Source organism: Tiliqua scincoides, chromosome 4 (assembly GCF_035046505.1).
Source record: "Tiliqua scincoides isolate rTilSci1 chromosome 4, rTilSci1.hap2, whole genome shotgun sequence".
NCBI lineage: Eukaryota > Metazoa > Chordata > Lepidosauria > Squamata > Scincidae > Tiliqua > Tiliqua scincoides.
Window position 1 is genome coordinate 159,205,451 of NC_089824.1, and position 15,250 is coordinate 159,220,700.

Sequence of the window (15,250 nt, forward strand, 5' to 3'; positions counted from 1 at the left end):
AAGTAAGTCTCGTTCTAGTCAATGGAGCTTATTCCCAGGAAAGTGCCTAGGATTGCAGCCTAAGAGCCCAATCCTATGCATGTCTACTCAGAACTCCACTTTAGTGAATGGGGCTTACTGTGGATAGGATGGCAGCCTTAGAGTCCAATCCTGCACCTGTCTACTCAGAAGTCAGTTCCATTAGAGTCAATGGGGCTTCCTCCCAGGAAAGTGTGGAGAGGACTGCCGCCTCAGAGCCCCTCCTCTGCCTGTCTCCTCAGAAGTCAGTCCCAGTAGAGGCAGTGGGGCTTCCTCCCAGGAAAGTGTGGAGAGGACTGCAGCCTCAGAGCTCTTCCTCTGCCTGTCTACTCAGTCTACAAGGCTATGACACTTTCCCGGGAGTAAGCCCCATTGAGCACAATGGAACTTACTTCTGAGTAGACATGCATAGGCTTGTGCTCTCAGGCTGCAAGGCTATGCACCCTTTCCCAGGAGCAAGCCCCATTGACTACAATGAGACTTACTTCTGAGTAGACACGCCTAGGCTCCTGCTGCAGATTGGCACGGGGGCTGCACCAGCCAGCTTCCTGCCCCTCCTCCTCCGCCAAGCCAGTACCTGGGCGTTCTGTGGGTCCCTGGCTGGCTGGCTATCTGTCCTCCTCCTTGGTGTCGGCGCTTGGCAGCTACGCGGGGAAGCAGAGCGCGGGGGAGGGGAGGCGGGCTGGGCTCAGGCGAGAGCTTGGGGATGGGGGCAGGAGGGGGTCATTGTGCGGTCAGGCAGGGGCCAGGCACCCGCCCACCCTGCACCCCCCAGCACCCACCCAGCGAATGCCTCTGTTTTGCTCCCCCCCCGGAATGCCTCCGAAGGGGAGGGGCCCCTGCAAAAAGGTGCCGAAACTCCCCCCCTGCGTTCCATTAGAATAAAAGCCCTGAATATAATGTATATATTTCTTAAAAAGAAATAAAGCAATAGCATAGAAAGGAAAAAAAGGAAATAATTCTATACAACTGTATTTAGCCTATAGCATAGTAAAGTATTTCTCAACATTTGTCCCCTGCTGTACTACCTCGTATGGTCCACATATTGGAAGTACCAACGAAAGTAACTGGTGATGATGTCATCACCAGTTACTTCTGGGTTGGGAGGCCAGATATGACGTGACAAAAACTAGAAGAGGCTTAGAGTGGACAAGAGGGCTCTTTCAAGCATGCATAAAGCATGCTTTGGAGCTCTGTCCGCCAAACCTCCTACTACTGTTTGTTGTGTTGGATCACTGGTCTTGCTACTGGGCAGCAGGTGTCTGGGGCTCCCATGTGTACCACCAAACACTACCTCAGGCACCATCAGTGGTACCCATACTACTGGTTGAGAAACACTGGCATAGTACATAATGTTGGAGTTGGTGCAACCCCGTCTGCTGTCCAGAAGGGGTCAAGCTATGACCCAGTGAATCTGACCTTTCTACCTGTTCTCTCTGTGATCCTTGTGGGGTGTGGCCCTACCCTTTATCCTTCCCTTCTCCTCTGAGCACTTCCTCTTGTGCTCTGACCACCGACCTGTTAAGATGTGCACACCAGGGCTCTGATGCCCAGGCCATCTTGAGCACAAGGCATGCAGGGCGAGGCAGCTCTAGGGCCTTGCTATCTCTAAGTTATAGCTGAACCTCTGATCCTAATCAGATGCTGTAAATATACACTCAATGGAACTGTAAGTAAATAACTTCTTTTTTGCAACTTTAACATGCCATTGCCTCTTTGTCTTTTTTATTGATTAGCAGTCAGCCGGGTGAGGGAGGTTCCCTGGGGTGATACCCAAAGCGGGGGTCTGTTGCTTAAGCTGCTCTGCTTCCCCCCCAAAGAGGAAACTATTTTTAATTTCCTCCAGCACATAAGAACAGGTAACACAATTTTATCATCGAATAAAAAACTGGGAATAAAAATTTCCTTCTAGCGCCAACGTCCTTTGTTTTCCATTGGACAAGACAAGCTTGTCTCTGGCACACAGCCAACTTGACTACTGGGCACATTGGGAGTCTCTCTTTCATGCTCTGGAAGGAATATTGTTTAAACAGTTACTCCACATTTCTGAGAATTTCCTTCCTCTCATGGCCCAATCCCATTGAGAACCTATGCTGGTGGAACGTGCATTCCACTGGCGCACACTATTGCAAAATGCTATAAAGAGCTTTGCAACAGTGCAAGGCCCAGAAACACCAGTGGGAAGGCCAGCAATCTGATCCACCAATGCAGATCAATGCATACTTGTGCCAGCTATATAGCTGATGCGTATTCTAGTTAACCCACTGCGCAGGCTGGGGCTTACCTTGGGGCAGGGGACCCTGAGGAGACTTTCTGCTTTCTACCTGCTAAACTTCCCCCATGGAATGCAGTGCAACCCATGTTGGCACCACTGCATCAGTATGGAGCAGTTTAGGTAGGATTGGGCTATGAGAAGCTGGCTGAGTGTGCCTATGGGTGAGTGTCAAGCACTGTCCTAAATTGCAGCTCACCCTGGCTCAAGGCCACTGACCATCAACAAGCTCTGAGTCTCTGAGAGCATAAACACTAATATTATTTAAATTCGACTTGATTTAGGTTTTTACGGTTCTTTTTTCAAAGAACAGGTGGAGCCTATTTATCCGCGTTAGTTCCGTTCCATGACTCGGCACGATTAGCAACAAACGCGTTGTGCTAAATTCCATCTTAGTTGGCAGCCTTCAGTCTTGAAAGACTATGGTATCGCGCTCTGAATGGTGGTTCTGGAACAGCGTCTAGTGTGACTGAAAAGGCCAATTCGGGAGTGACAATCCCTTCCACACTGGGAGCAAGTGTAGTGTGTCCCTGGTCTGTCTCCCTGGCTATGGGCCTTCCTTCTTTGCCTCTTTGCCTCAGTCTGTTGGCCAAGTGTCTCTTCAAACTGGAAGAGGCCATGCTGCACAGCCTGGCCTCAAGTGGGCCGCTCAGAGGCCAGGGTTTCCCACCTGTTGAGGTCCATTCCTAAGACCTTCAGATTCCTCTTGCAGATGTCCTTGCATCGCAGCTGTGGTCTGCCTGTAAGGTGCTTTCCCTGCAAGAGTTCTCCATAGAGGAGATCCTTTGGGATCCGGCCATCATCCATTCTCACAACATGACCGGGCCAACACAGGCGTCTCTGTTTCAGCAGTGCATACATGCTAGGGATTCCAGCTCGTTCCAGGACTGTGTTGTTTGGAACTTTGTCCTGCCAGGTGATGCAGAGAATGCGCCAGAGGTAGCACATGTGGAAAGCGTTCAGTTTCCTCTCCTGTTGTGAGCGAAGAGTCCATGACTCGCTGCAGTACAGAAGTGTACTCAGGACGCAAGCTCTGTAGACTTGGATCTTGGTATGTTCCATCAGCTTTTTGTTGAACCATACTCTCTTTGTGAGTCTGGAAAACGTGGTAGCTGCTTTACCGATGCGTCTGTTTAGCTCGGTATCGAGAGAAAGAGTGTCGAAGATCGTTGAGCCAAGGTACACAAAGTCATGGACAACCTCCAGTTCATGCACAGAGATTGTAATGCAGGGAGGTGAGTCCACATCCTGAACCATGACCTGTGTTTTCTTAAGGCTGATCGTCAGTCCAAAATCTTGGCAGGCCTTGCTAAAATGAATCATGAGCTGCTGGAGATCTTTGGCAGAGTGGGTAGTGACAGCTGCATTGTCAGCAAAGAGGAAGTCACGCAGGCATTTCAGCTGGACTTTGCTCTTAGTCTGGAGAGGTTGAAGAGCTTTCCGTCTGATCTGGTCCAGAGATAGATGCTTTCTGTTGCATTTCCAAAGGCATGCTTCAGCAGGACAGCGAAGAAAATCCCAAACAAGGTTGGCGCAAGAACACAGCCCTGCTTCACTCCGCTTCGGATGTCAAAGGAGTCTGATGTGGAGCCATCAAAGACTACAGTGTTCTTCATGTCCTTGTGGAAAGACCTGATGATGCTGAGGAGCCTGGGTGGGCATCCGATCTTGGGGAGAATCTTGAAGAGGTCTTCCCTGCAGACCAGGTCGAAAGCCTTCGTGAGATCTATGAAGGCTATAAAGAGTGGCTGTTGTTCCCTGCATTTCTCCTGCAGCTGTCTAAGGGAGAATACCATATCAGTGGTGGACCTGTTGGCTCGGAATCCACACTGTGATTCTGGATAGACGCTCTCTGCAAGTACCTGGAGCCTCTTTAGTGCAACTCAGGCAAACAGCTTTCCTACAACGCTAAGGAGAGAGATGCCGCGGTAGTTGTTGCATTCACCCGTCACCTTTGTTCTTGTACAGCGTGATGATGTTTGCATCCCTCATGTCCTGAGGTATTCCACCTTCTCTCCAGCAGAGACAGAGGATTTCATGCAGCTCAGTGACGATGATCTCTTTGCAGCACTTTAGGACTTCAGCAGGGATGCTGTCTTTTCCAGGTGCCTTGCCAAAGGAAAGGGAGTCCAGAGCCACGTGAAGTTCTTCTAGGGTTGGTTCACTGTCAAGCTCCTCCAACACAGGCAGGCACTCAATGTTGTTCAGTGCTTCTTCGGTGACTACATTTTCTCTGGAATATAGCTCAGAGTAGTGTTGCACTCAGTGTTTGTTGAGACAAATCTGCAGATAAAAAATCCATGGATAAATAGGCTGCACCTGTACAGTGACTTTTCCAAGTATAACATACAGGCTCAGAACAGTTCCAGCTCGAATTCATGCTATGCCATAGAGCAACAATACAGGCCAATTATGCTGTACTGCCACTCGGAGTGGACAGGAGGGGGAAGAAATATGTGCTTCTCTTTTTCCCTTTTTTGATTTTCAAATCCTGACCCTTCCTGGTAGTGCTATTTGTGAATTTGCACTGGCAAGCTTTGTGTGGAGTATTATCTGCACATTCACCCAGTACTGATCCAATGAACCAGCATTGCCTCACAAAGCTGAGGGGAAGCGTATGCAGTTCTTTTTGTAATAACTCATGGGCATGAAAAGGGATTTCTTTAACTCCTTTAGTTCATTTTTCTCTCTATCTCTCACCTTCTGGGAATAGGTCTATAAGAGACTCAGAAGGCATATAGTAGGTGCAGAGAAGAAATAAAAGACCGGGGAATCAAAGGAAGAGAAGTCAGAGGTCCCAGCGATTTTCAGTAGATTGAACACTCTTGAAAGCAAGGCAGGGCTGTAAGAAAAATAAGCAAACGGAAAATAAAGCACATCTTGAGGCATGTTATTAAATCTTTCTCCACAATAGCAGGCACCCAAGGGCCCTTTCAAGGGAAAAATGTCTCCAGAGAGTGAATCTAAGAGCTGCTTCTCATGAAATATTTTGAACTGGAGGACAAAATTTACATGCACCACATCAGGGTGCGCACTTGTTTCAAATACAGCTTTTACTTTCAAAACACTTGCAAGTGGGGGCCCCAGCCTTTTTTTTTTTTTTTCCTTTCAATTGCCACTTGGAGGTATTTTGAAGAGAGGCCCTGCATTTGAAACAAGTGTATGACTTTAAGTGCACTGCGTGAGTCCTTTGAACTGAATGTCTATTCTCAAGTCCAAGATACCTTATAAGAAATGAACCTAAGCAGTGGGTTGAATTCAGGGAATGTTCTACTGCAGTGCACAGTATAATACTTATCGCAGTCCCCATGTCCTGCGGGGGGTCCCCCCCCCAGTGCCTTTGCAGCTAGCTTATGAAGATGGGGAGCTGACAGTGCTGCAGTGCCGGGAAGGCAAGAGTCTAGTCCTGAGTTTCTGGCCTTCCAGCTTTTCACAGTACTTGTACCACATGCTGGCTACACATGTTTTTGAAATATTGATGTTGAAAATAATTATATGACTAAGAGTGAAATCTTAAGGCACCCTTGGGTCAATACAAGTCCCTTGCATTGGCCCAGGAGGGTCACAAATGTGCTGTAAGACACGTTTGCGCCTCCTTGGGAGTCATTTAGGCTGGTGCAGGGACGTGCACTGGCCCACAGAGGCTGAATCCAGCCTCCCCGCCAACTTCACGGAGGAGCCTTGCGTCAGCTGAGCTTGGCCAACGTAAGGCTCTGGGAGGATGGGGAAGAGGCAGGGAGGAGGCAGGAGGGAGGTGTTATGGGGTGGGGGGGAAGGCGGTCCCAGGAACAGGTGGGCAGGGAGTGGGAGGTGGGTCTGGAACCTGGCAGTTATGCCAGATCCCAGCCCCTGTTCCCAAGCAGTGCAGAGCGGCTCCAAGCCGCTCTGCCATCCTCAGACTTATGCCACCTCTGGAGGTGGTGCAAGTTTGAGGAGACCCATTGGGGCTGTGGTGGCTTACCTCAGGGTAAGGGAAAGAGTTTCCCCTTACCTCTGGCTGAGCCACTTTGGGCCCCTATCTTGCACTGGATACAGTGCAGGCCTGCCGGCCTGCCTGTTCCAGCACAAGCTAGGATTGCACTGTAATGCCTCAATCCTGTCCCTCACCAGTTTATGCAATGCAGGGGGATCAATGGAGTGCATGCTGTGTTCTGTTTGGGGGTTGTTTGTGACTGGACAGCCTAGGAGAAATAAATAAAAATATTTTTTCTTACCTTCCAGCAGGCCACCTAAATAGTTCCACCTAAATAGTTCCACCTTTGCCAACTAAATAGTTGGACCTTTGCCAACTGAATAGTTGGCATAACTCTGAAGAGCCTTGCTTGGGGGGGGGGGGAGTTCCAGGCTGGGAAAAGGGAATAACAATCCTTATCCTGGCATGTGCTGCTGCCGCAAAATTCACCACCCCCTGCCCGATCTGCTCCATGCATCAATCTTCCCTTGAACCACCCACGACGTTTTGCCTCCACCAGCTTATCTGCTGCAGTGCAGCCTATGTGGGCCATTGTGATGCATGCAGGGCCTCTGACCATTTGCACTGGCAGTCCTGCAGTGGACAAGAGTGGCATGCCTTTTGCAGGACAACCCTTGGACTTACAGTGACAGATTGGGAGATCTGCCACTGTAAGCACCCAACAGGATTGAGTGGCCCATCAGAAACAAGATTTAATAACATCAGAAACAAAAATTATGGTATAGCATATGAACTACAGCTTAGTTCATTTGCGGCTTGAGAACCAATTTTAATTACTCCAATTAATTTAATTTCTCATCCCCCTTCTCCCCCTTTGATGTTGATAAATATATGTTGCTCAATACGTATGAATGATTTTTGTCTTTTCCTTTTCTCTGCCTTCTCAAATCCATGCATTTGCTAGCAAAGGGCAGCATTACCCGAACTAATCTCAGATGTTTACATAGATATATATGAAAGATTAGAGTGCAACAGGTGTTCACACAGTATCTAGTGAAAGCTCCTTAGTTTCTCAGAAACTTTAGAGTTAGAATTAAAAAAAAAATTATGTATACATACTTGAAAAGTTGGCTTGTGGGATTTCCTCTCCCGTTCACACATATTTGCAGGGTTTATGGGCAGCTTCCTTTGGTATGATGCTTTCTAAGGATCATCTGTTAGCCAAACTTGCCTACCTTTGTGAGAAAGAACTGTGATTTATTTCATGTGTCTTGTCCTGAGGTCCTTTTTCAGCAAGTGACTTTGCACTTATTTTCACTTTCTCAGAGAGGGGTAAATGGAAGAGTACAATTATATAGCATAAGGAAATGAAATTTGATAACCACACATGCTCACCCTTTATAACCACTTAAAATTTGATTGCCTATCCTATATTTGTTCTTTTCTTTACAGGTGCTCCTTAATGGGCTTTGATTTAAATCGGCACTGGGTGGATCCCTCTCCTTGGGCTCATCCCACTCTTCATGGTGTCAAGGAACTAATTGTTCAGATGTACAGCAATCCGGTGAGTGGGCAACCTTACCCTGAAATAGTAGGGCAGTGCCCTAGTTGTTCCTTCCCTTTCCGCTGTTCTGTTATATGTCATTAACGTCACAAGCCTATGCATGTCCACTCGGAAGTATGTCTCAACTGAATTCAATGGAACTTATTCCCAGGTAGGTGCGTATAGGATTGCAACCTCAGTGTTCAAGACTCTAATCCTATATACAGTTTCCTGGAAGAAAACCAGATTGAACACAATGGTACTGATCTTGAGTAGACATGCTACTGATGACTCAAGAAAACATTAGCATTGTGTTGATGGTTCATCATTTTATATATGCCATGGTTTGCAGGGTGCTGCTTTTTTTTCTCTGCCTACTCTTTAAGTTCAATCTATCATCTGGTGTTACATGCCTAATTATTTGTGGCACAGGTTAGTTTATACTGCCTCCTGCTTCCTGCTGGTTGGGAGGCTACCTACTGTATGATACAGGTGCCTTCATGGGCATCTGTTCTGAAATGTCCCTTTGAAATGGCCCACCAACATGGTGGTCAATAGGGTATAAATGTACCCTATTAACACCATATTTCAGCATATGTATGGTGCAGCCTTTGTTACCAGATCTATCCACACTGATGAAAGAACAGTAAATAATGGATACTGAAGGCAAATAAGCACTGAAAACATGGTCAACTCCAATCTAGCTATTTTTATAATGTGCTGGCTGTAAATTGGGAACATAGCTCTAGAAGATGTAGCCTCTTAATGTGAATTTCCAAGTGCTGTTGCTTTTGAATGCGATATTGAGGCAGGTGTTGCTGTGTAAAATCCAGAGAAGAAAGACACACTCAGAGAGAGAGAGAGAGAGAGAGAGAGAGAGAGAGAGAGAGAGAGAGAGAGAGAGATGCTTGGCCAGGGAAGCAGGAGTGTTTTGAAGGTGAAATTGCTGCTAATCAGGGGAGATGGATTAAAGAGAGAAGAAGAGTGGAAGACAGACAATTATTGAATATGTGGCATCAAAGTGTAGAAGGATTATTTAGTATGTGACCTAAGAAAAACCTCTCAGCACAGATGGAGGTGGATTTGAAAATATAAAATAAGTAACAGGCATTTGCTGAAAAGTGTAATGGGATTTTATAGATGGCTCTTGTTGAGTTAAATTCTGATGCTGTGTCTCATAGTGACAGCTGACCTTTAAGGGAATGGTAGTGTATTAAACAGGGCTTTTCAAACTGGGGCGTCGCGATGCCCCAGCCTGCGGGCCCTGGCCCCTGCCCCCTTAAGGGGCGGGGACAACCTGGAGGCAGGGAGGAGGCAGCGGCGTGATCCCCAGGATTGTGCCACTCAGTGGGGCTGCAGGGGCTTGGGTACATGTACCCAAGCCCCTGCAGCCTCCCGGTGGTGCGGGGAGCCCGGCGTGACCTGCAGCAGGGCTCCCCGCAGCAGTGAAAGTAGATGCGGAGCGATCATGCTCCACTTCCGCTTTAGCAGAGGCAGGGTGCGATCGCTCTGCATCCACTTTCACTGCTGGGGGGAGCCCTGCTGCAGGTCTGCCGGGCTCCCCGCATGCCTGGGAGGCTGCAGGGGATTGGGTATGTGTACCCAAGCCCCTGCAGTCCCCCTGAGCGGTGCGATCCTGGGGATCGTGCCGCTGCCTTCCCCTGCCCCTGCTGCCCCCCCCACCCACACAAGATCTTAGTGGCTCTCAGACTCTCCCAGGGAGTTTGAGAACCACTGGTATTAAAGCACATATTGCTGTCAGTTTCTTTGTAATTGTTGTTCTTACAGTTGACGTCTATATGTAGATATAGCTAGATACAGATGTACATACATGCATAATATACATACATGCACAGGTTTAGGGCTGTTCCAGAACCAGAGAGTTTGGTATTCGTTGTTAGAAGTGGAAGAACTACAAATATGACCCACTATCTAGTATTTTATTTTTTAACTTTTTAATCCCTTGGGCTCTTTCTCCTTGGAAGGGCAACTTCACATGGAAGGAATTAGTCCTTCCTCACAGAGACAGATTCTCACAGTAGTATTTGTTATTCACAAATGTGTTGATCCCGAGGGCTAGATTTCTGTTTAGGGATCCAAGGTAATAAACAAGAAAGGGATCCACCTGCCTTGCCAGGTTGCTTCACCTTTCCCCCTACCTATTCCCAGGAAAGCTGTTCACTGCTTCTCATTAAAATTGGGTGTTCCTGAATTCCCTGGTTGCCTCCTTTGGTGAAGGCTCACCTGGTTACTGTAGGTGCTTGTGGGAGAAATGCAAGGCTCATGAGGCTGGGATTTGTTGGGAGGGCAATGGCTGAAATAGTACTGAGACCCATTCAGAAGTCCTCCATCATGAACTACTTCTGGGAGAGAGAACTGCCTTTTCAGATCAGAAACATCAGCCACATTCTTCTCACCCAATATAGGAGCTGCCCCTTCTTCTGACTGAGTTCCTGGTGGGCCACTTAGAGCAGTGGTCTTCAACCTTTTTCATGCCACAACCCCAATAAATACATACATAAATAACGCATGATACTATGGACCCACCATCAATTCTGGTCCTCCTACCGGGACCCTATCCAACCCCCCCCCACCCCTGTAATGCCCTCCCAGCACCATTCACTGTAACAAAATATTCTTATTAGAGAGAGCAGAAAAGGTTACCTTGAAGCCTGGCACTAGTGAAAGCTATTTTAGCACAACTGCTAAGAACCTGAGCAGGACTGGGACACGATCTCCTGGTACCTGAAGGGATACACCAGATATCTCCGCCTTTACCTAGTGGTGCTCTAGTCATCAACCTTTTTCATACCTAAAAGTTGCTGAAACCCTACAACTGTGGCTTTGTGACCCCATTGGGCTCCCGACCCCAAGGTTGAAGAACACTGACTTAGAGAGATCTTGTCACTGGGCACTTAGGAGAATAGTAAACCCACCCACCCGCTGTGCTGCCACTGCAAGCAAATCATGCGGGCCTGACAGGGACACAGGGTACATTCCAAGCCGCATGAGATGTGACCATGGAGATTAATCAGTGAACACAGAGAAATGTGCTTATTAAGAGTCAGTACTACGAAAATCACACAAAGTGCAAAAGGAGATGGAAATCAAGAGCTCTGTTAACAGAAAGCTATGGGTCAATGACCGGGACTGAGTGACATTACAAGATGTTAGCTCCTCACACACAGAAGTGATCGTAATGTGAAGGTTATTCTTATTTATTCAGGTTCTAACTTCTAACATTCATTTTTTTAAAAAATGACCATTAATCTTTAATTGAGATAAGACACGGGATGAGGAGCTCATTGCACAAGGCATTCACAGTACATTCAGGCTGAAATTATCAAATAGAACAGCAGGTGCAGACATTGATTGATTGACTGAACTCATATTCTCCTCAAAGTGATAGTGGAAGTTTTGCACAACATGGATCCACTTCCCATTTTGTTCCAATCTTGGATTCGTGAAAAGTGCTTATTTTTTTTTCCTTTTTCTAATAGAGTTTGTAGCTTTTCTCCACTGAAGAAACTTGAATGTATGTTTTAGAGAAGGCAGAAGAAATTGTCTCTCTTGATGCTACTCCAATGTTGAACTGCTAGATAGCTATAGACATTAAAACCAATAACTAGTCATGTGGGAAAATGTCAGCAAAAAAATGTAGACAATGAGCAAATGTGAGATTGTGGGCAGACCTGGAGAAAGAACCAGGTAACCCCAGAAGGTAGCACAATATATTTTTTATAAGACTTTTTGGAAGACTTTTCAATTCTTGATTAATTATTGAAGATTTACAGACAATTTGTTTTGAAGAAAACATCACAAACTTTCAAACACCTTTGTAAAAAGACTGTTTTCCAGCCAGATTACTGAATGAATATTACACGGAATGTGTAAGAAAGTAATTTCCAGTAACCTAACCAAAGTACTAAACATGACCAATGAGACTGCAAACAAAAAGGATTGAAGATAAATAATTCATTGTCATTGTTTAGTTATATACTGCAGAATAAAAATGTAACTCGTTAAATCGACTTTAATTGGAACATTCTCCTGTGGATACACGTTTAGGTTGGATGATATTGTGGTAAACATGCTATGTAAACACCACTGGATTACTTTCTAAACAGCAAGTGATTTGTCTTTATTATGAAGATGAGAGAACCTCTATCTTCAAAATAATCCCTGTTTTGACTTATTGTAATACAAGCTGGAAGCCCATGGAAAATGGGGAAAAAATGTTTGTTCTAAGGCTAGCAGATTATCTAAATTCATTCTGTCTCTTCTTGGCATACCTTCTTCCCAAGAGTATATAGCCCATTCAGTCACCAGATATACTTCCTCCTCAAGACATTATGTATTGTTGTAGAAATATAGTCATTGTTAGAGAAGAGTGTCCACAAGTGTTTCTGCTAACTAGTTTCTACTAGCATCCTGTCTCCTACACCCATCCTTTTATAGCTTTTTATAGCCCACTTTCTTTGCTGTTTTCCAAGCCTTCTGTTTTTATCCGCCTGCTGCTTTCTCCATTTCCCTTCAGCTCTTTTCCCCAACTCAATTTTCTGCTATGCCATTCCTTTTCCAAGCCTCTATGACATCAGAGCAACATAGCTAGTGATCTGGAAAGACTTTTAGACTGCTGGGTAACCAGCCAGTTTGTACAGTCTTGTGTTTTGCTATTTTTTTTTTAGTACCTGGAACTTTTGGAGTGTTGTTTAATGTGACATCTCAGTCATATTTATAGGAAAATGATGTGCCTTAAAATGCCATTTGTACAGATGTTATACTATGAACAAGGTGAAATTCAGACAAAAAAACACGAAAAAACAAAAAAACAGAAAGCATGGGGGAAGATGGCACCATTGACCAGTAGAACTTCAGGGCCCTTAGCTAAAGTTGTTTCAACCTGGCTATCTTGTATGAATGTCAGCTTCTTCTTCAAGAAGTCACAAAGCAGTCCATCAAACAAATATAGTGTCCTAGATTGCTAAGAGGCCTTCCTTCTATTGTTTTCTAAAGCAATGTTTCTCAAACTGTGGGTCAGGACCCACTAGGTGGATCATGAACCAATTTCAGGTGGGTCCCTATTCATTTCAATGTTGTTTTTTAAAATATATTAGACTTAATGTTACCATGGTATGTGACTGCATTTGGGGAAGTGTTAACAGATCTGTACTTTTAACTGACTATTCTGTACAGTGGTACCTCGCATAATGAATGCCTTGCGCAGCGAAAAACTCGCAGAATGAAAGCGTTTTGCGAAGTTTGGTAACTCGCACAACGAATTTTTATGACCCGTGCTTCGCAAGACAAATTTTTTTTTGTTTTGCTTTGGTTTGTTTTAAGGGGAAGATCTTCATGTCAGTTTATGATCCCGTCCATCCTAGTAAGGGGAGGATCTTCATGTCAGTTCATGATCCCGTTCACCCTAGTAAGGGGAGGATCTTCATGTCAGTTTATGATCCCATTCACCCTAGTAAGGGGAGGATCTTCATGTCAGTTCATGATCCCATTCACCCTAGTAAGAGGAGGATCTTCATGTCAGTTTATGATCCCGTTCATCCTAGTAAGGGGAGGATCTTCATGTCAGTTTATGTAAGTAAGTCCCATTGTGCTTGCTCCCAGGAAAGTGTGCACAGGATTACAGCCTTCAAGCTCCCCACTCAGCATCCCCCCCCCCGTTTTTGAAATCCTCAGTACAGTATGTATGCCTTTAAAGAGCACTTAATAAACACTTTGTAAACCAAATTTGACTTTGTTCTGACTTTTCTTGCCCATAGGAATGCATTAATTAAATTTCAATGCATTCCTATGGGAAAACGCGCTTCGCAAAACGAAAAACTCGCATAACGAAAGGACTCGCAGAACGAATTAATTTCGTTATGCGAGGCACCACTGTATATGCTTTAAACCATGATAGTAAATGGAACTTACTTGTGGGTAAGTGTGGGTAGAATTGCAGCCTAGGATTGTTAAAAATGTTCCTGCTTGATGATGTCACTTCCGGTCATGACATCACTTCTGGTGGTTCCTGACAGATTCTCATTCTAAAAAATGGGTCCCAGTGCTAAAAGTTTGAGAACCACTGTTCTAAAGCAGCCCAATGGTGTATGCAACTCGGAGAAAGCTCTGGATTGCAGTGATCATGTGATTGCAGATCCCACATTAGTTATGATTATAGGATTATATGATTATTAGATCATGTGATTGCAGATCCCATGGGCATGACTCACGGATTCATTTTCCCACAGAATAACAGCAGTTTTGCTCTGTACCAGGGGTCTCTAAACCCTGGCCTGGAGGCCAGATGTGGTCTGCAACAAGCCTCTATCCAGCCCATGGCAAGCGTCTGGTCACCTGCAAGCCTCTGGCCTGCTTAACTGAATGTGACCAGAGCTGTGCTCCAGTTGCATCTGGAGGGTTTTCTGAAGGCCAGGGAGGCCCTGCACCTCCCCTCTGAATGCCTTCTGAAGGCCTAAAAACATCACTTCATGGTTTTCCTGAAAAACCAAAAGTGACGTTTTTGGGCCATTTGAAGGCCTTGGCTTTCTTTCTAATGTGTTCATTGAAATTTTATATTTAAAAATTATTTTTCCAGCCCTCAACACCATGCCAGATATTTGATGTGGCCCTCTGGCCTAAAAGTTTGGAGACCCCTGCTCTAGACGTAGTCTGTCTTTTTTACTGCTCTTTCCACTCATTGATGTTATGGGATTGCTTATGTAAGAGCAGACTGTTTAGAACTCTCAAACTTTGCTTCAAGTGGTTATGCTTATAGAACTTGCACATGTGTATGTGACACTTACTAACCACTACAGGAAACTGTTTTCCTATTGTCTGTGTTATAGAGGCATGATGTGCCCCAGCATTTTTTTTGGTTTTTTTGTGCATTGGCTATGGAGAGTTTCATACAGATCTGGGGAAAAAACAAAAAAAAACTTCTGTGTGTGCCCCTCACATCCACATTAATTTATATGAGCAGATACAGTATTAACAGGTAAATCTTAGGTAGTCAGATAATCAATAAAAGAAAGTGTTAATGGCTTAAAAGCTTTAAATCATCTAATAATTTGAATGAGGAGTCTTTAAACCATAGATTCACACAATACTGAATTGTGGATTAACGCATGTTAATGTGGTTATGAGATGTGGCAATTACAGTCATATTTGGGAACAGAATTCAGCTTTGCTAAAGCAGCAGCTTGGCAAAAAGCTGTGAAGAGAAAACAGGGTGTGAAGGGTTAGTGCAGTGGTTCCCAGCCTGGGGTACATGTACCCTCAGGGGTACTTGCCAGAACCTTAAGGAGTACTTGAAATAGAATTGAATAATAACTGAAAAAGGCAGATCGACATGAGAATGCCTTCTGGGGCTGGTATTAGAATGCCTTACAGAGCTAATATGAGGGATACAATGTATGGAAATGGACTGCTAACGGATACACAAGTGGAAAAATGTTGGGAACCACTGGGTTAGTGGATTAGTGTGGGGGTTGTATTACCGCACCCC

The 15,250-nt window shown here is 45.3% G+C and overlaps 1 protein-coding gene across 1 annotated transcript in view; it reads left to right on the forward strand.

The window, feature by feature from the left end:
- Positions 1 to 15,250, forward strand: part of BEND5 (BEN domain containing 5) — a 1,022,542-nt gene that overhangs the window by 837,813 nt on the left and 169,479 nt on the right. Inside the window, exon 9 of the mRNA XM_066625824.1 lies at positions 7,656 to 7,767. Within this exon, the coding sequence (XP_066481921.1) occupies positions 7,656 to 7,767 (112 nt within the window). The remainder of the gene's footprint in view (positions 1 to 7,655; positions 7,768 to 15,250) is intronic.